The sequence below is a fragment of the Chiloscyllium punctatum genome, chromosome 39 (assembly GCF_047496795.1).
Source record: "Chiloscyllium punctatum isolate Juve2018m chromosome 39, sChiPun1.3, whole genome shotgun sequence".
Lineage (NCBI taxonomy): Eukaryota > Metazoa > Chordata > Chondrichthyes > Orectolobiformes > Hemiscylliidae > Chiloscyllium > Chiloscyllium punctatum.
The window spans coordinates 9,486,788-9,508,835 of record NC_092777.1 but is presented as its reverse complement, the minus strand read 5'-3'; the positions used below and the strand labels follow the sequence as shown (position 1 = coordinate 9,508,835).

Genomic DNA, 22,048 nt, shown 5'->3' with positions numbered 1-22,048 from the left:
TGGTGTTCACAGAAGGGCTGGAGGTGGATACTGGGAGCCTGGTTTGTTCAGCTAGTCAGTGGCTCTGAACCTGCAGTCATCCCTGAAACTAAAGGCAGTTGACATGGTCAATGTGCTCAATATCAACAAGTACCACAAGGTGCCTTGCTTCCCCTGAAAACTGGGGTGCCCACATTTTCAAGGAATTCCCAGCTTTGCCAATGGTTTTTGTCAGTTTTGCCCACTTTGATTGTGACTGAAAGAATCTTGACCATTTCCAGTCAAAGCCACGCTGTGCATTTGGGGCAGGGAGACTCATTTGTTGCTGGAATGGTTTGTTTTCACACATTTCTAAAATGGGTCGACCTATGGGTCGGCATGCTGATAGTTACAGTGGTCAAAGAGCTGATTGAAGCCACTTGGATTAAACTTGGCCTTGCTCCATCAGATAATAGACAATGCTGACAACTTCTTTCATCAGTCATATCCAATAGCATACCCAATTGCTATCACCCTCACTTTACTGATGACACACCAGTGGTTTATAGGATACCCCACAACTCTTCATCATTATTGGTTGGGAAATTCAGCCATTGTTAGTGGCTGAAAAAATCACTTTTTTTCAACGTCATGTTACTCTCTCCCAGGTCACAGTGGATGACCCTGAAAGCTCTATCCTGGAGGCACAGACTGTGGGGATGGATATGTGTTTGGATCCTTCAGAGCTGGGCAGCTCTTCCTTCCTGTCCATTCCTGGAGGCCTGGACTCTATTGCAGATGCCAACTCAGAGAGTTATGTAAGTGTCAAGAAATACTGCTGAAATTTGTATTTTTCTCACAGCTTTCTTGATCCTGGCACATCTCAAAGCATTTTATAACCAATGAAAGTTATTCAGGACCAAGGGAGGAAGTTTAAAAATACGACCTCAAAGGACTTAATCTCTGAATTACTCTCAGTGCATGGCATGGGTAAAAGTAGGAATAGGAAGATAGGAAAAGTCAGCATGGCAGAGGGGAAGACTTCAGCTTTTTGGGGCACTAAGGATAGTTTTGGGGCAAAACGCATGCATTGTATTCAAAGGGGATGTGTTGCACCTCAACAGCACTGGGACTAGAGCCTTCACAGAGATCTTCAGTGGAGTGTTGGGGTGAATTCAAACTAAATCATGAGGGAAATGGACATTAGCCTAAAGAATTAAAAGAGGAGAACATGGTGCATAAAGTTAGTATTGGAGAAGCAAATAGTTCCATAATATGGGAATAAGGGGGAATGGTTACGGATTAGAGAAATGAAGAAAATAATGAAACCTAAATCAGCGTATAAATACACAAACTGTAGTGAATTATTTTGTGAGTTACAGCTATAGATTGCCACATGGAATACTTTGCCAATAACAGAGATCTGGTTTTAGAAAGAACAAGATTGGATGTGCACTATTGCTGGAAACTGAAAATGTGTTGCCGGAAAAGCGCAGCAGGTCAGGCAGCATCCAAGGAGCAGGAGAATTGATGTTTCAGGCATGAGCCCTTCTTCAGATTCCTGAAGAACCGACTCCTCAGAATTGCAATGTTTTATCAATGCGGTAGGGGATGTTTACAGTGTGTCCCTCTCTTACCTTCTCCCCATGACCCTGTGCATTCCTTCTTTTCAGATATTAATCCAGTTCTTTTTGAATGCCTTGACAGCACATTTTGGGCAGAGTGTTCCAGACCTTAACCATTCACTATACAAAATAGTTTTCCTCGTGTTGCTATTGTTCCTTTTACCAATCACCTTACAATGATACCTTCTGGTTCTTGAAACACCCACCAATGAGAACAGTTTCTCCCTATCTGCTCTGTCCAAACCCCTCCTGGTTTTAAATACCTTGATCAAATATCCTCTCAATCTTCTCCAAGAAAAATATTCTCAACTTCTTCAATCTATCCTGATAACTAAAATTCCTCATTCCTGGAATCATTAATGTGAATCTTTACTGCATTCTCTCCAATGCCTTCACGCCCTTTCTAAAGTGTGGTGCCCAGAACTGGACACTTAATACATTTACTGCTAAGATCCTAGGGAGTGTTACTGAACCAAGAGACCTTGGATGCAGGTTCATAACTCCTTGGAAGTAGATTTGCAGGTAGACAGGATAGTGAAGAAGGCATTTGATATGCTTTCCTTTATTGGTCAGAGCATTGAGTATAGGAGTTGGGAGGTCATGTTGAGACGTTGGTTAGGCCACTTTTGAAACATTGCGTGCAATTCTGGTCTCCTTCCTATCAGAAGGATGTTGTGAAACTTGAAAAGGTTCAGAAAAGATCGACAAGGCTGTTGCTGGGTTGGAGAGGCTGAATATGCTTGGGCTAGATTAGGTTAGTACAGCTGGTCAGCATGGACAAGTTGGACTTATTTTTGCACTCCATGTCCCTATTAATAAGTTGAAAATGCTGCATACTTTATTAATTCCCTCTTAACCTGTCCTGACATCAGTAATGATTTGTATATTTATACATCCAGGTCCCTCTGCTCCTGCATACCCTTTAGCACTCTCTATTTTATTTGCATCTCCAATGTTTCTCATGTTGCAAGATGAATAACGTTATGCTGCGATGTGTCTTAGCTGTTGTTTGTGGATGCTTCTGGCAGCAATGTTAATCCATGGCAGCCACATCTGTAGTGGACACTTTGTTCCAGAAGGTGATCAAATGCATCACTTGACTTGGTCAATAGTCAGGAACAGGAGGGTGTCACTACACATTGGGCAAGTACACTGCTTAAGGAGGTGAAACTGAAAAAGTCCCAGCCGTTGCAATTGTCCAACAGGTTTCTAGGTTCCTGCAGCTTGAGTGAATGAGAATAAATTTTGTAATATGGCTGACTGACGATGGCACCACAGCGGAGGAAGTCATTAAAGTGGGCGGAGATAAAATAGTGATAGTAGGGCAAAGTACGGTCAGGGAAATAGACACTGTTCGCTCTAGCCAGAAGTGAGAAGCCAGAAAGCTCTGTTGCCAATGCCAAGTTTCAAGACATCTGCTCAGACATGGAGAAGAACTTGCAGTGGGAGAGGAAAGATCAGTGGCGTAGGCAGGGTAAAGTAGGAGATCTGCAACTTAAAAATCAGAACCTCAAAGTTAACAATCTCTAGTTACTCCCAGAGAGATGAGCAAATTCATGTAAGGTAAACAAAGTAAGAGTTGAATGTGTGCTCAAAGACTGGTGCGAACAAATGGGTTCTGACATCTGTATTGGAATAAGTCAGGGCTCTACAGTTGGATGGTCTACAGTGGAATCATGCTGTACTGTAGTGAATTGTGTATATAACTAGAAATTAGAAAATAGGGCATATAGGGGAGGGAGGAAGCACCAGGGAGCCAGGTTCAATACCACCTTCGGGCAAATGTCTGTGTGGAGTTTGCATATTCTCCGTGTCTGTGTGGATTTCCTCCTACAGTCCAAAGATCTGTAGGTTAGGTGGATTAGTCATGGGAAATGCAGGGTTGGGTTCTGGTGGGATGATTTTGGAGGCTTGATGTGGACTTGATGGGCCAAATGGCCTGCTTTCACATTGTAGGGATTCTATAATTCTGTGAACCATGTAGTGGAATTTTGAGTAAAGTGATCAAAGTAGAAATAAACGTGATGTGAAACAGTATGATGGGAAAAGACAGTGATTGCAAACTTTAGAGTTTGTCATCAGATAGGGACAGTTTCTAAAACACTAAAAAAATTGAATAAAAGGACTCTGTATCCAATGCCCACCACATTGATATGAATTATATGCTCCAGTAGAAACTCATGTGTATAACGTTAGAGCCATTAGAGATGTGGCTACAAGGTGACCAAAGCTAAGATCTGAATATTCAGGGGTGTATGACATTCAGGAAAGATAGGTAGCTGGGAAAAGAAAACCAGATGTTGATGAGGTAGCTCTGTTTATTCTTTCTGTCGCATCAACACTCAGGTTCTAATGGTTTACATATGGATTAATGGATTAATTCCTCTGGACTAAGATGTGATCAAGAGGATTGGGTGGTTTATGATTTATTCAAAGGAACCTCAGAGAGTCGGTTCCATGCAAACTGGCCAATTCCTAGAGATAACAGATGATACTGTACATTTATTGCATAATTTAAAATCTTATTAATTCTCTGTGACTCATGGTGACATTTGTTTTTTCTCCCCCCTTTTCTTGTTCTGGGCAGGAATCTCATGGGAGTAAAAAGCTGGACTCAGATTTGCAATATACCCCGCAGCTTATCAGCAAGAGGTACCAGACACTTTGATCTCCTTAAATAAAAAACTCTTCACTCCAGCCACCCACACAATTGGTAACGATATCCAATAACAGACTCATACTGACAAGAAGGATTAATGGATTAATTCCTCTGGACTAAGATGTGATCAAGAGGATTGGGTGGTTTATGATTGAGTAAAAGGGACCCTGGTTTGAACCCTGCTCTGAGCTGAGGCCCCATACAATTTTGCCTCCATTCCCTGGCCTATGTAAAGGGAGGAACAATATCAGCTGGTGTCTCCCATCCAGTGGCTGTCCAGGGACTATCAAATACAGCTGTGCTGTATCAAATGTTCATCAAGGACACAGCTGTGATGCCTCTGCAGTTTAATAACTATCTGGAATTAATCCGTGTCTTCTCTCACCTGAAATACAGCCACTTAGATGAGTTGCTGAAGGGAGTCTGAGTAACTAGTGTGAGTCAACCTTGTTTTGTATTTGGAAAAGATTGTCTGGGTGGAGTTCACATCAAATCTAAAAAGCAATCACCAGATTGGTCCCAGTCCATTCTCCCTCCCTCTCTGACCTCCGTCATCTCGGTGCACTGGTCTGTCTTTAGGCAATGAATCATCTGTTATTGGGCTATTTGCTGGGTTTTTCCTTTGGAAGGACTCCCAGGGTTTTGATTGGCCGGTCACCAAAGGAGCTGGGTACAATTGTCCCCATGGAGCTGAAGAATTCCCTGTCTGCTGGCTGACAGGATGCTACATGTAATCAATCTGCACAGTGACCAGCTCCTAATGGCATGGGCCAGTGGTAAATTGCCTCTAATTGCTCAGTATTTGCTGTCTTATTCAGCTATTCCATAGCACAGTTGGTGCTGAAATAGCTTTGGTATAAGGGATTGGAGCTGAGGAACTTTGGCACAATTTACTCAACACTTTTTTCTGTTTCAAAATGTGAAAGGAAGCTGAGCTAGAAGTGTTAATAGTGACATTGGCTGCCTAAGATGGAAATTGTTCCATTTCCCTATTCACACAGCGTTCACATTGATGCTGATTGGTATGGACTTGTATCTAACTCTAGAGATTGGATTACAAATCAAAGCAGCGCTAAGCAAGCACTACACCATTGAAACATGTGTCTTTCATTTACTCAAGGCCAGCTGTCTCCTCTCAGGTGAACAATAAAACTCCAGTTGTGTGATCTGAAGCAGCGAAGGACAATTCACACTGGAATCCCTCTATATTCTATTGCTGCTTATGGGAGCTGACCGTACTCAAACTGGCTGCTATGTATCCTGAATTGAAACAGTGACAACATACCCGAAGACTGAAAAGCACTTAGCACCTTTCCAAACTTCAGGATGACCACACAAATGTAACTGCTTGCACCCTTTCACTTTTAGAACAAATACCCATTAATAAATGGGATCTTATTGTGCCCCTCGAGAAGTGGCCATCAGGCACCAACTTGTTCTCAGGTAGTGAAGTGTTTGAACTTTACAGTATCAAAGTGTTCTCTCTCTTCCCTCTAACTTGTAGCTTTCTGAAGAGCTGGCCATCGTATGACAGTTTGTTCGATCTTCCTGACCTCTTGAACCATGATCCTTCCTTCAGTCAAATCAAAGTTCTAAAACGGAAGAAAGCTTTGCGCAAACAAGGGATCAAGTCATGCTCATCATTGGATGAAGATCCCCTTTCCTTTTCCATCGCAGATTCCTATGATAGCTGGAGTTTGAAACATAATCAACTGACAACATCAGGTAAAGCAGAGAAAGACTTCTTCAATAAACTGGGTTTGGTGTACAGCGGTGACACAGGAATATGAAGCTCAGATGGTTAGTATGCAGGTACAGCAATCATCAGGAAGGAAACTGAATGCAGGAGTGGGAAAGTTATGCTTCAGTTATACAGTGAGACAGCCTCTTGAGTATTATATACAATATTGGTCACTAACATTTCAGAAAGATGTTAATGTGTTGGAAGCAGTTCAGAGAAGGTTTACTAGACTAATACCTGGAATGAGTAGATTGCCTCATGAGGAAAGGTGAGACAGGTTAGGCTTATATCCTCTGGGGTTTAGAAGAGCCAGAGGTGACTTACTGAAAGCATCAGATCCTGAGGCGATTCAACTGGAAGATGTCGAAAGGATGTTTCTTCTTGTAGGAGAATCTAAAACAAAGGGCCATAGTTTAAAAATAAAGAATCTCCCAATTAAAATAGTGATTTTTTTTAATGTCAGAGGGTTTTAAGTCTTTGGATTTCCCTCCTCAAAAAGCAGTGGATGCTGAATCTTGAAATATTTTAAGGCAGAGATAGATTGATTCCTGATGAAAGGTGATCAGGGATATGCAGGAACATAGGAGTTGAGGTTAAAATCAGATCAGCCACAATCTTATTAAATAGCAGAGCAGCCTCAAAGGGCTGAGTGGCCTTCCTCTTGTTCCTTGTTTGTAAGTTAGGAAACTGAGGTGCTTCAAATCTTTATTGTTCTTATCAATGGGCAGGCGGCTGCTGATATACCAGAGAATCAGACTGCTCTGATACTGCACTTTTGTACTGGGACAATATTCCTGAAGTCATACTGCATATAGGGTCAATGTGAAAACAGAGTTCCCTTTTAATTTTTTTCACTATTTCTTCAATTTTCTTTCTCCATGAGGTAACTTTAAGCAACTGTGTATTGCGAGTAATAGCAAATTGCCAATCTATTTTACAGTTCTCCCCACTGAAGTCAATGGCTGTATAGTGAATTACAACATTAACTGCATTTTGAAAGCATTGGCTGTGAAATCCTTAGGTTGTGAATGGAGCCATATAATTGTAACTTCTCTCTTAACTGTACGACAGAGAAAACCTTTGAAATTGATTGCTGGATGTGTGAGCAATTTCCCATATCTTAACTTGTATTACAAGAAACCTCAGGAAGTCATGCATTTAAGTTTCTGTACAGAAAGAAGGTGGACTACCATTCTTCCCATTAACCAGTTAAACTGGATCAGTTTAGGACAGGCATTGAGTGAGGTGGTCAATGTTTTAAAATAAGTCATTCCCAGGTGATCTTGACTCTACACGATACTCATATTTTTCTTGACCTGATGGGCCTAAATGAATCATGTTGCTTGCTGAAGAAATTCTTGTCTACCCCCACTCATTTCAAAAAGGTGAATTCCAACTTTTTGTGGTCACTGGACTATGACATTTAGCACTTGTCCTTGTGGTGCACATGACCTTGTCAAAGCCCTATTTATTGGCCTGAGTAGTGTCCTGTATTGGGTCTTCTGCTTTCCAGGAATTGTTTGTACAATGTCCACTTCAGAATCCACATGTGGTTTGGAAAGGGAGCCAAGTGTGGATCAACCTGGGGACTATTGGCAAGTTTACTTTCACAAAGGAAAGTAGTGGAACTGTTGGATTTGTTTTAACAACAGCCAGTAGCATTTTCTTTTCATTTTGTCTTACAAGTTACAAGATTTATAGAATTCTAGATTCATAACTACCTCTCAGCCTGTGAATTTTGAGTACAGTTTTCCAATTCTGTTGGTGATCTTTCACTACTCTGCTTTCCTCAAGCCCTATACATCCAAAGCCTCTGCTATCCTCCTGTTTACTTATATATCTATTTGTTTCACCGTTGGTTGCTGTGTCTTCAGCTTTGCAAACTTTAGGTTCGGCACTTTTTTCTTGGACTTTTTTACCTTTACCATGTTCATTAATAATCACGCCATTAGCAATCTTTTGGTCATCTCAGCTAATGTCTAGCTTTTTGCTTGGTTCCAATATTTTTGCTTGGTACATTTCTATGTGGTGGCTTGGCACGTCAAAGGCACTATATCTATACAAATTGTCATTGGATATCCATTATACTACTTCCACAAGGATCTCCGTGCTCTCCCAGTCAGCAGTGCTTGAAAATTAACTTCATCAGACATTGGATCATCTGACTGGGGCATGGTCTGTTGTAGGACATTGAGGTGCTGTGTTGTGCAAGGACCATGCTCGCAATGAATGAGTCCTTGTCATGTTGCAGTGCATTTGTTACCCAATTCCAAACTCTGATCTTGATTTTTGTGTTCCTTTTGCATTTCTCTTCAGATGAAGATCTTATGAGGAGCATTGCTGCAGAGGTGAAGCAGCAAGGCGGGTTATCAGACCAAGTTACATCAGACAGTGGGCATTTCTCTCCGAGGGCAGAGATGGACCATATCTCTGAGACGTGCGTATGATTAAACATCCTAACTTAGACTAAAATGGTGCCAAGATTCAGAATGAAATGCCATTGTCGACTTCATACTAACATATTGCTGATACAGGATTTTTAGTAAAATCACTGAAAGGAATTTGAGCCCCTGTGTTGATCCATCAAACAAAATCCCAACCACCTGTGAAAGATAGGAGTCTTTTGGGAGGGGGTACAGCTACAAAAATGGCACGAAAACAGAAAATACTGGAGAAACCCAGCCAGCTCTGGCAATGTGGGCAGAGAGAGAAACAGAGTTAATCTTTCAAGTCCAATTATTCTTGTTCACAACCGTAATGTTTTGCAACATTGGACTTGAAAGATTAATGCTGTTTCTCTCTCCATAAAAACTGCCTGAACTGCTGAGTTTCTCTAGTTTCTGTTGTTATTCCAGATATCTAGAATCTGCAGTATTTTGCTGCTACCATCCAAGTAGAAGAAAATCAATGAGGCACAACAGGTCGCTAGAGTACAATAAAATAAATTTGCTTGTGGGGAGAATCTAGAGAAGCTCATCTTCTAGAAGCTTCTCTATAAAACTGAGACAGGTAAGTCACATTGCAATTTAGAATTTTGGAAGTATGAGACTTTCTAATGAAAGAGTAGAGAGAAAGCTATTCTAAAGTGGCTCATCAGAAGTCACAGATTTGAAAGAATTGGCAATTGATCTAGAGAGTAAATTAAGAGAGATTTCTTCAGTGTTGTTACATTTGAGAACACATTTCTGGGACTGTACCTAAGGACTGATTGTTTTGTAGAACAAACAGCAGATGCATCACAGGCTGCTGGAGTAAAATAAAACAAGCAACTGCAGATGCTGGAGATCTGAAATGAACAAAAACAGAAATTGCTTGAGAAACTCCAAATGTCTGACACCATCTGTGGAGAGCAGAGTGAACATTTCAATTCCGTTGATCCTCCTTCAGAATTCAAAACTCACCTTGGGAGTTGTACTTGTCAAGAACTCTCATCTCACCTATAATGAAGCCATTAATTAGACCGGGAGTATTTCTGTTTGGCAAGAGCATGTTATTCATGATTTTCAATTTGTAAGTTATTAGGAAGTGTTCATACAGAATAGATATTTCATCTTCTGGTTCCAGCCCTTTGGCATGTTTTACAGGTTCCTTCTCTCCTTCTCCTGCCATTTGATGCAACAATCTTTTATTATTATCCTTAACCTCATTTGGGTACATGTGACAATAAACCTAATTCTAACCTCAGCTGTTTGACTTCTTCTTAGCTTCCACCTCCTCTTCATCAATCACTCTTTAAACATCTTTCTTTTTTTGTACAAATCCCAATCCTTCACCCTGGAAAAAGCTTGTCCCTATCTACCCTGTTTATACCCTTCATAATTTTGTAGACCTCAAATCAGGTCCCCCCTCAATTTCCTTTTTTGTGATCAAAACAATCCTAACCTACTCAACCTCTCTACTCTAGCTAGCACCTTCCATAGCAGGTAACATCCTTGTAAACCTTCTCTGCACCCTCTCCAAAGCATCCACATCCTTTGGGTAATGTGGCGACCAGAACTGTTCACAGTATTCTAAATCTGGCCGAACCAATATCTTGTACAATTTTAACATGGAGAAGGTGAGGACTGCAGATGCTGGAGATCAGAGCTGAAAATGTGTTGCTGGAAAAGTGCAGCAGGCCAGGGGCAGCATCCGAGGAACAGGAGAATCGACGTTTCGGGCATGAGCCCTTCTTCAGGAATTCCTGAAGAAGGGCTCATGCCCAAAACGTCGATTCTCCTGCTCCTTGGATGCTGCCTGACCTGCTGCGCTTTTCCAGCAACACAATTTTAATATAACCTGCTAGCTCTTATACTCAATACCCTGTTCGATGAAGGCAAGCCTTCTTGACCACTCTATCCACCTATGCAACAACCTTCAAGGTACAATGGACCTGAATTCCAAGATTTCTCTGCTCATCAACTTTTCCCAAGGCTCCTCCATTTACTATATAATTCTCTCTAGAATTAGACTTCCCAAAATGCATCACCTCACATTTGCTTGGATTGAACTCCATCTGCCACTTTTCCGCCCAACTCTCCAGTCTATCTATATCCTCCTGTATTCTTTGACAGTCTCCTATGGTTTCTGCTACTTCACCAATCTTCATGTCATCTGCAAACTTGCTGATCATACCAACAGTGCCCTCTTGCAGATCATCTATTTATATCACAAACAATCGTCGCCCCAGCACTCATCCCTGTGGAACACCACTGGTCAACTTTCTCCATTTCAAGAAACTCCCTTCAACGACTACTCTCTGTCTCCTGTTGCTCAACCAGTTCTTTATCCACCTAACTAGAACACCCTGCACACCATGTGACTTCACTTACTCCATTAGTCTACCATGGGGAACCTTATCAAACGCCTAACTAAAGGCCATGTATATGACATCAACAGCCCTTCCTTCATCTCTCAGCTTGGTCACTTCCTCAAAGAACTCTATTAAGTTGGTAAGGCATGTTCTCCCCTGCACAAAACCATGTTGCCTATCACTGATAAGCCCATTCTTTTCCAGACATAAATAGATTTTATCCCTCAGTACCCTCCCCAGCAACTTTCCCACCACTGACATCAAGCTCATTGGTCTGTAGTTACCAGGAATATCCCTACTACCCTTCTTGTCCAGGGGGACAAAATGAACAAACGTCCAATCCTCCAGCACCTCACCTGTATTTAAGGATGCCACAAGGATATCTGTCAGGGCCCCAGCTATTTCTTCTCTCACCCTTCCCCCCCTCATCAACCTGGAATAGATCCCATTTGGTCCTGGTGACTTGTCCACCTTAATAACCTCTAGCACACCCAACACATCTTCCCTACCTATACCAACGTGATCCAGAGTTATCAAACTTCTATCTCTAATCTCAACATTGATCATGTCCCTCTCCTCAGTGAACACTGATGCAAAATCATTCAAAATCTCACCCATTCTCTCAGGTTCAACACACAGCCTTCCTTCCTTATCCTTTAGTGGATCAATCCTTTCTCTAGTTACCTGCTTGTTTATTATACAAAAATAAAAGGCTTAGGAATGCTCCTTAATTCTGCTCGTTAAATCTATTTCATGACCCCTTTTAGTCCGCTTGATTCCTCGTTTAAGGCTGGTCCTACTCTTCCAATATTCTTCCAGGGCCAGTTCTGTTCTTAGCTGCCTAGACCTTGTGTACGCTTCCCCTTTCCTCTTGGCTAGTCGTACGATTTCTCCTGTCATCCACTGTTCACGAATCTTGCCTTTCCTATCCTTTGCTTTGAATGGGTAATGCCTATCCTGCACTATCTTTGAAAGCCTCCCACATCTCAAATGTGGACTTCCCTTCAAAAAGCTGTGTCCAATCCACATTTCCCAACTCCTGCCTAATTTTGATATAATTGGCCTTGGCCCAGTTTAGTACTGTACCCTTAGGACCACTCTCATCTTTGTCTACAAGTATTCTAAAACTTACAGAATTGTGGTCACTGTTCCCAAAGAAATCCCCACTGCAACTTCTACCACCTGGCCTAGTTCATTCCCCAACACCAGGTCCAATATGGCCCCTTCCCTCATTGGACTGTTGACATACTGCTCCAGAACATTCTCCTGGACGCTTCTTATAAATTCTGCCCCATCCAGACCTCTGACACGAAGTGTATCCCAGTCAATGTTGAGAAAGTTAAAATCTCCCATCACCACTACCCAGTTGCTTCCACATCCTTCTATAATCTGTTTATCTATTTGTTCTTCTATCTCACACTCACTGTTGGGAGGCCTGTAATACAGCCCAAACAATGTAACTGCACCCTTCTTGTTTCTCAGCTCCACCCATAATACCTCACTACTGAAGCCCTCCATAGGGTCCTCCTTTAGCACAATCGTGATATCATCCCTGACCAGCAATGCAACTCCACCCCCCCACCTTTTATTCCCTCCCTATCCTGTCTGAAGCATCTACATCCTGGAACATTTAGTTGCCAGTCGTGCCCTTCCTTCAACCAAGTCTCTGATTGCAATAACGTCATACTCCCAGGCACCAATCCAAGTCCTAAGTTCATCTGCCTTACCCACTATACTCCTTGAAATAAAGTAGATGCATTTCAGGCCACCAGTTCTTTTGCGTTCATCTGCTCTCTGCCTACTCTTCCCCTTATTACTGCTAACTTCATGATTCTTACAGCCTCCAGTTTCCACCTCGCTGTCCACTTGTCTTCTCTTCTGGTTCCCAGACCCCTGCCACATTAGTTTAAAACCTCCCCAACTGCAGTAACAAAAACTCCCCCAAGGACATTAATTGCAGTCTAGTTCAGGTGTAGACCATCCAATTCCCCAGAATTGGTCCCAATGTCCAACAAATCTGAACCCTTCCCTCCTGTACCATCCCTCAAGCCACGTGTTCATCCTGCCTATTTTTTCATTTCTACCCTGGCTAGCACGTGGCACTGGTAGCAATCCCAAGATCACTACCTTTGAGGTCCTCCTTTTTAACTTCTCTCCTAGCTCTCTGAATTCTACTTTCAGGACCTCCTCATTTTCTACTTATAATCGTTAGTGCCTATATGCACCACAACAACTGGATGTTCATCCTCCCCTTTTAGAATGCTCTGCAGCCGATTGGTGACATCTCTGACCTGAGCACCTGGGAGATAACATACCATCCAGGAGTCCCGTGTTTAGCCACAGAACCACCTATCCACTCCCCTTACAATAGAATCCCCTACGAGTCTTTTTCCCGCCCTTCTGAACAGCAGTGCCCGCCACAGTGCCATGATCCTGGCAACTGCTGCCCTCCCCTGGTGAGCCATCTCCCCCATAAGTATCCAAAATGGTATACCTGTTTTGGAGGGAGATGACCGCATGGGACACCTGCACTGCCATCCTACTCTTTTTCTGCCTTTTGGTCACCCATTCACTGTCTCCCTCAGCAATTCTAATCTGCGGTGTGACCAGTTCACTAAACGTGTTTTCCACAACCACCTCAGCATCGCGGATGCTCCACAGTGAGTCCATCCGCAGCTCCAGAGCCGTCATGCGGTCAAACAAGAGCTGCAGCTGGACACACTTCTTGCAAGTGTAAGAGTCAGGGACATCAGCCACTTCCCTGAGCTCCCACTTCACGCAAGAGGCACATGCCATGGGTCTGAGGTCCCTGCCATTGTAAGCCTTAGCTTTATATCAACTAACAAAAAAACAAACAATACACCTGAAATAAATGAAAGAAAGATTCTGGAGAACTATTTTGCAACGGAGTTCTCCTGCTATCCCTGCCAATATTTATCTCATAACCATTTATGTCAATAAAACAGATGGACTTGTTTTTACATTCTTAGCATTGTAAAGGTTTGACTATCATATGAAGCTCCTCATGATTAAACAAAATTGAAAACAAAAGAAATGGGCATCAATGTTTAACAGTCCAAAATCCAGGTTGAGTTAGACATCATGTACTTATACAGATCTGCAAGGGTTTTAAGGCAAATCTTTAGTTAAGCACAAACACCAATTTACAACTTTCCCTTTTGCACCCAGGCCCTGTCCAGAAGTCAATGCCCCCACTAAGAAAGAATTGAGCTCTAGTTTTGTTAATCAACTTGTTCAGGGATGTTCTGACACACCTATGGAGCAAGTGGGATTTGAACCCAGGCCTCCTGGTCCAGAGGTAGGGACACTACCACTGTTACAAGAGACCTCAAAACCCAGCTCACTTTTTCTTTCGCTTAGTGTCTGGAATTGCTATCACACACAATCATCAAATCACCTTTGATAATTTTAACCTATTAACCTATCACCCATTTTTAATTGCAGAGCCCATTAAGGGCAATACAGACCACCACAGGTGACAGGGAGAGGGCTAAATCAGAATGGAGATATGGAATTCCACACCCTGCAATGGCCACTTTTCAGTAAAGGCTTAGAGATTATTGGTGGACACTGTGTGCTGTCTCTTCAAGGACACTCAGATAGACAATTGACAACTGTGACCCTATTCACAGACACTGCCCAGATCTGTTCAAGGCCAACTTGGTCTGACCCATGAGGAGGTCCTATGGCTTAGTCACACCCCTCTGTAACCGATGCCCAAAGATCCAGAGTGTAGGGCTGAAATGGACCAAAACCACAGCAAAAGATTTTCCAAGTAACTAAAAAGGGGGTGTTATCACTCACAACCAGTATATACATGGCTCGTGGACTCCACAGCACCACAAATAAACATCTGGGCTGGGAGTATGGGACCCTTCACAATCTGTGGTTGTAGGAGACTCCTGCAAGCAACACACTCCACCCTCGGTCCCCATCGAAAAATGGGAGGATTCCAGAATAGAGAGCCCTCTACTGGGGACCCTTGGCCACTGCAGCAAATAGACATGCCAGGGCATGTTCAGGCAGTAGACATAAGAGTTAAGGGAGAATGATGTGCAGCAGCAGCAGCCTGTACAAAAAAAAACTTCGCAGGGCAAAAACACACACGATGCATACCCAATAGGGAGCTTCAGGACCTTGGGGCCAAAGTGAAATTCCATCTGAGCAGGAGAACGTACAGATGGGATTCCACTGCACACCTGAACATCCCCCAGATGGTGCACAACATTGGATCCAAGCACTGCCATTTTTAAACTTTAAATCTGTAGATTAGCACAAACATCAGTTAATCAGAACAGATAAAGAGGGAGCATCTTAAATAGTGTGAAAATAGATAAATCCCCTGGGCTGGATGGGATTAATCCTAGGATCCTCTGGGATGCCAGGGAGGAGATTGCCGAGCCTTTAGTGCCAGAAGACTGGAGGATAGCAAATGTGGTTCCCCTGTTCAAGAAGGGGAGTACAGACAACCATGGTAAGTGTTGGAAAAGATTGTAAGAGATAGGATTTATAATAATCTAGAATAGAATAATTTGATTAGGGATAGTCAGCACAGTTTTGTGAAGGATAGGTCGTGCTTCACGAACCTTATTGAGTTCTTTGACAAGGTGACCAAACAGGTAGATGAGAGTAAACTGGTTGATGTGCTTTATATGGATTTCAGCAAGGCTTTCGATAAGGTTCCCCACAGTAGGCTAATTGTACAAACTGCGGAGGAATGGGATTATAGGAGATATAGCAGTTTGGATCAGTAATTGGCTTGCTGAAGGAAGACAGAGGGTGGTGGTTGATGGGAAATGTTCATCCTGGAGTCCAGTTACTAGTGGTGTACCGCAAGGGTCGGTGTTGGGTGCACTGCTGTTCATCATTTTTATAAACGACCTGGATGAGGGCGCAGAAGGGTGGGTTAGTAAATTTGCAGATGACACTCAGGTCGGTGGAGTTGTGGATAGCGATGAACGATGTTGTAGGTTACAGAGAGACATAGATAAGCTGCAGAGCTGGGCTGAGAGGTGGCAAATGGAGTTTAATGCAGACAAGTGTGAGGTGATTCACTTTGGTCGGAGTAACCGGAATGCAAAGTACTGGGCTAATGGTAAGATTCTTGGTAGTATAGATGAGCAGAGAGATCTCAGTGTCCATGTACACAGATCCTTGAAAGTTGCCACCCATGTTGACAGGGTTGTTAAGAAGGCATACAGTGTTTTAGCTTTTATTAATAGAGGGATTGAGTTCCGGAACCATGAGGTTATGCTGCAGCTGTACAAAACTCTGGTGCGGCCGCGCTTGGAGTATTGCGTACAGTTCTGGTCACTGCATTATAAGAAGGATGTGGAAGCTTTGGAAAGGGTGCAGAGGAGATTTACTAGGATGTTGCCTGGTATGGAGGGAAGGTCTTATGAGGAAAGACTGAGGGACTTGAGGCTGTTTTCATTGGAGAGAATAAGTTGAGAGGTGACCTGATAGAGACATAAGATAATCAGAGAGTAAGATAGGGTGGACATTTTTCCAAGTATGATGATGGCGAGCACGAGGGGCATAGCTTTAAATTGAGGGGTGATAGATATAGGACAGATATCAGAGGTAGTTTCTTTACTCAGGGTATGGAATGCTTTGCCTGCAACAGTAGTAGATTCGCCAAGTTTAAGTACATTTAAGTCGTCGTTGGACAAGCATATGGACATACATGGAATAGTGTAGGTTAGATGGGCTTCAGATTGGTATGACAGGTCGGTGCAACATCGAGGGCTGAAGGGCCTGTACCGCGCTGTAATGTTCTATGTTCTATTAGATTAGATTAGATTAGATTACCTACAGTGTGGAAACAGGCCCTTCGGCCCAGCAAGTCCACACCGCCCCGCTGAAGCGTAACCCACCCATACCTCTAGATCTACATCTACCCCTTACCTAACACTACGGGCAATTTAGCATGGCCAATTCACCTGACCTGCACATCTTTGGACTGTGGGAGGAAACCGGAGCACCCGGAGGAAACCCACGCAGACACGGGGAGAACGTGCAAACTCCACACAGTCAGTCGCCTGAGGCGGGAATTGAACCCGGGTCTCCGGCGCTGTGAGGCAGCAGTGCTAACCACTGTGCCACCGTGCCACCCACGGTGATAGAAGATGTTTAGAGAAACAATTCCAGAACATTAGGCCAAAATAACTGAAAGAGTTTTGGAACATCTCCAAGAAGCAAACACTGCAGTATGAGGGAGATCATAGACACCACTGCTTACTAACGTGGTCTGTCCCTTTTCTGTAGTTTAGAGAGCTCGAGCAGTACTTGGTCTGATCTGGGGGAGAAGAAGCTGCACATTGGAGCCCTGCATCAGTCATCCTCATTCTTATCATCGAGGGGAACAGCCAACAGCTTCCTGGCCAGTTGGGAACCAGCTCCCACACCTGACTCCATCTTTTCCACACGCATCGGTCAGTGTTTAATTTTACCCAACATAGTCAGAAACTACTACAGAGAGCACAGAACAGTAACAATGCTTCCTTAAAATCTCCACCTACAAATGAGATTTGGTATTCACACACCTGAGATACTGTCCCTTGAAGATTTTATCTGCCCCCTCCCTCCACCAGATGATCATATGTTCTCTTGCTCTGTCTATTTGAAACTATTCCTTTGTATCCATTGCACAGTTAGCTCCCTAGTTCTTGCTCACTGCTTTACAGGAAGTGTATTACTCACTGCTTGTAACAAACCGAACAATTAGTCTGAATGAGTTTGGGGTCAATGGTGATTCCCACCCCCTCAAGGTGCATGAGGTGAAAAGTTTTGTGATGGTTAGACCATTGAATTTCAAATGGCAGAAAATAGATGTTTAGTTAATGGAGATGGTCATTATCTCCATTATATTGTTCAATGTGTAACTTATCAGCTGAAGCCTCAATAGTGACTTGCTGCAGGTAGGGAAAGAATCTACTCCATGTAAGTCCACTAACCTTCATGACTCAGGAATGCTGAAATATTGGCCTGAATCTTTCAGTATCTGGATAATTAGAGATGGGATATATATGGAGTCATATGTGTCAGGACAGTCATCACCCCCAGTCCAAAGTGCACGTGAATGGAGTAGCCAGCTGAGAGGTGTATTTCTACTGAGCTGATTTGTTGTCCCTGAACTACAAATGTGTCCAACACTGAGCTCAGTATAAGAAACCTGGGCCAGATGTGCAGAATGTTATACTGGTACCTGCTTTAACTCCATGATTGACCAGTTTGATCAGTGTAACTGAACTCAACACAAAACTTCATGCCAACAATTGCTACCCCACAGCCCTGACAACACTCCAACAATCACCAGCGCCCCACCTGACAATCACCACCATCCCCCCCAAACAATCACCACCATCTCCCCCAACAACACCTGACAATCACTATCCCCCCCAATCACCGACACCACCCCCAGAACACCCGCCCTCACCATATACGATTACCACCACCCCCAAGAATCATAACCATTTACTTGACAACTCTCTGACAATCACCACTCCCCCACCCCCAAGAACACTCCAACAATCACCACTCCCTCTAGCCACACAACCCGATGAACCCTGACACCAGCTGGTTAACTCTGTAATTATAAGTCAGGATACCCAAATCCCTCTATACCTTGGTGTTCTGCAATCTCTCTCCATTTAAACCGCACACTTGTTTTTCCAATCCCTGCCAAAGTAGTCAAGTTTACATTCACTATCTGCCAGATATTTGCCCACTCCCTCAAACCGTCTGTCTCCCCTTACTGATATTCTACTTCTTGATGACAACTTTACTTTCCTCCCTAGCTTAGTGCCCTTGACAAATTTAGTTAATACGCTTTCAGTCCCTGTATCCAAGTCAGTGATATCGATGAAAAGTAGTTCAGGACCCAGCACTGATTCCTGTGGCACTCCATTCCTCACAGCTTGTCAATCTAAAAAAGATTCATTCATTCCCACTCTCATTAGCTAAGAATTCCTTCTATCTTTGCTAATAAGTTGGCCTCAGCTCCATGTTTAGTGTCATCACAATGGGAGCTTTCTCCAGCTTTATCCCACTGTCAGGTAAGCTGGTCGGTCAGCAGAGGATAGCGTTGGCACCCTTCAGCATAACAGTCTTGGGGAAATTGTAAATAGCTCCATACACAAATATTCTGCTCTCCTTTCTCCCAGGACACTAATTATTTCTGGGAAGTACTTAAACCACTGCCCACTGCCTCAGTTCTTCACAGATGAAACGAGACTGTTTGAATCATCATCCTTGGAAGGCATCACAACCAGGCTTAATGACCAACTGGACATGTGGACAAATGAATGCACTGGTTATTGAAGCAAAGCCATGAACCATGGCTGAATATTCAAAAAAAAACCAGAACTGTGGATGCTGGAAATCACAAACAAAAACAGAAAGAGCTAGTGATACTCCTATCTGGCAGCATTTGTGGAGAGAAAGCAGAGTTAATATTTCAGGCCCAGTGACCCGTCTTCAAAAACTGATTCAATTTTGAAGAAGGGTAACTGGACCAAAAACATTAACTGTTTTTCTCTCTCTGGATTCTGCCAGGCACGCTGAGTTTCTCCAGCTATTTCTGTTTTTGTTTAGGGCTGAACATTGTTTCTTTCCAGCCCAATGAGGTCAGTTGTCATTCTCAAAGTGATTCCATTTGTCAACTCAGCCGGGACTGCAGTCGAATGTGGGCCCTTCTAAACAGTGAGAGGCCTGTGACCTTTTTACTGAGTTATTTGTTGCAGGTTTACACTGGTGTGATATCAGTTAAACCTTCAGTGGGGCAGTTTTAACACACTTTAGCATCTTGCTAACTGCAGTGATCGATACTTCAGTCCCCAGTGATAGAGTCATGGAGTTATACAGCTCGGAAACTTGCCATTTGCCACATGAAGTTGTACAAAGCAGTGCCACTGAATAGATCACACCCCTAATCCAAAATCTTCCAGGATGTGGTCACCTTTGGATGGGGCATCAGTGGCTGTGAGAGATCTGGTTTCTTCTCTACTTGCCTGTACTGAATTTTGAATTTGAACGTTTTATTGTCACTTGCATTTTACATTGAAAACTACTGTGAAATGCTTCAAATGTCACCACAATCCTGTGCCATTTCAAATAGTTTAAGAAATAAAAAGATATAACTGAAAGGGGGTCTATCTTTATTCCGCCACCTCCACCATGAGTCCTGAGCTGGCTCACCAGCAATAATTGGGCCGTCACCCCTCCCAAGGCTTGTGCTGGACCCACCAATGTAGGAGTCACCACTCTTTAGGCACCACTTCTTATACTGGGCACACCTTATTGATGCCGCTGTCTAGGCTGGGTCCCACACTGAACCCATACTCACCTCACAACCAGGAGTCCCTGCTCCTGGCCCACCATGACCACAAGTAGAGGTCTTTGGCTCCGATGCCACCTTTATGATGCCAGGAATCCCTGCTCTGGACTGAGGGCAACCAGGAGTTTCTAACTCCACTTCCAGGCCAGACTGCCACTGCCACCATGCCAAGCATCCCACTCTGGCCACCCTCCACCATCTCGAAGAATCTGCTGCCTCTGATTGCTGGGGGGGCTTTGCCACCTCTGCCTCCAATCACCCAGGAGGAAAGCGATCGCGTGCCATTTCTGAATGGCAGGACCCTGCTGCCAGTCCACGCCTGGCCCGCTCTCACTGCCATGCCAATGCCATTGTGCTGCAAAAGTCTTTTTAAAAATGAATGAGAGAAAATAAAAGAGCAGAAACAAAAACAAAATGAAAGCAAGCAGACAGAAGCAGATGTTCCCTGAGCTCAAGAGCCTGCATGCATCCCTGCTACTCTGCTGCCAATCTGGATTTTCTGTTGCCTTCTCACTGCATGAGTGCTTGCTGCCCCATATGTTTTAATGCCTGGCAAACATAGAGAGCAGGTACTTTAATAAGTTCCCTGCTGATTCTGAAGGCCCATTCTAAAGGACTGATTCCTGGTGTGTTGTTAAATGGGCTCAGATCATTGTCACTACATGTACTTGTATCAATGCATGGATTGATTGTAATGATGGGCCTGATGTCTCTGCCTTTTCTAACATTATATTTATTACAGGCATCTTAAAGAGCCCAAGGAAATGGATGTTTCCTCACTCAACCCTCTATGTAACATACATCCTCTGCTTCCTGCTGATCGCTGTATGTGTCAGTGTGACGGTGTCCTATGGCATGTTATTTCCCAACCATGTGGTGCTAATGTGGCTGATCTCTGCATTCTTCTCCTTCCTGACCTCGTTCTTTGTTCTGGAACCTATAAAGGTGAGCTCATCTTGATCTACAAATGAGAACAGGAGAACAAGTTACCCAAATTAATATTATGATTTGGAGATGCCGGTGTTGGACTGGGGTGTACAAAGTTAAAAATCACACAACACCAGGTTATAGTCCAACAGGTTTAATTGGAAGAACACTAGCTTTCGGAGCAACGCTCCTTCATCAGGTGATTGTGGAGGGCTCAATCGTAACACAGAATTTATAGCAAAAATTTGCAGTGTGATGTAACTGAAATTATACATTAAAAAATTGATTGTCTGTTAAGCCTTTCATCTGTTAGAATACAGTGATAGTTTCACTTCTTTCATGTGTAAATCACAAAACCCTTTTTTTTAAAGTTGCATTCTCGGGTTAGCTGTTAACAATGGTGATAGCTAGACTATATGTTGAAGGTGTTAGCCTCCTGTGTTCTCTGTCTATGACCTGATGTTTAGATTGATTCTAATCTAAAAAGTGAGATAACAGAGTTTTACATAAATTCATGCAGTTTTTGAGCTCGGAGTTCTACATGAATGCATGCAGTTTTTGAGCAAAGTGCAATGTAAATCTGCAAGTACAAATTCACCACACAAAATATATGTGTGCATGTGGGTCTTTGTCTGTCTGTGTGTCTGTCTGTCTGGGTTGGGGGTTGTGAGTGTGAGAAAGTGTATGTGTGTGTCTGGGTTGGGGGTTGTGAGTGTGAGAAAGTGTGTGTGTGTGTGTATGTGTGTGTAGTGAATGCAGAGTGTCTTAAGACGTGCACACGGACACCCACACACACCCTTATAGACACACACACTCTCACATGCACCCCCTCACAGACTTAAGACACTCTGCTTTCTCCCCAAAATCTTTGAGCCCTTTTTCACCAAGTACTGCATCTAGTTGCCTCTTGAATACATTCAAAGGTTTGACATCAACTACTTCCTGTGGTAAGGGCTCACCACTCTTTGGGTGAAGAAATGTCTCCTCA

General features: G+C 43.3%; 1 protein-coding gene across 4 annotated transcripts in view; it reads left to right on the top strand.

The window, feature by feature from the left end:
• Positions 1 to 22,048, top strand: part of pkd1b (polycystic kidney disease 1b) — a 243,206-nt gene that overhangs the window by 150,049 nt on the left and 71,109 nt on the right. For all 4 annotated transcript variants that reach the window (XM_072558141.1, XM_072558142.1, XM_072558140.1 and 1 more), the window contains exons 27-32: positions 627 to 776; positions 4,171 to 4,235; positions 5,747 to 5,967; positions 8,300 to 8,420; positions 17,064 to 17,230; positions 20,876 to 21,078. In XM_072558141.1, the coding sequence (XP_072414242.1) occupies positions 627 to 776; positions 4,171 to 4,235; positions 5,747 to 5,967; positions 8,300 to 8,420; positions 17,064 to 17,230; positions 20,876 to 21,078 (927 nt within the window). The remainder of the gene's footprint in view (positions 1 to 626; positions 777 to 4,170; positions 4,236 to 5,746; positions 5,968 to 8,299; positions 8,421 to 17,063; positions 17,231 to 20,875; positions 21,079 to 22,048) is intronic.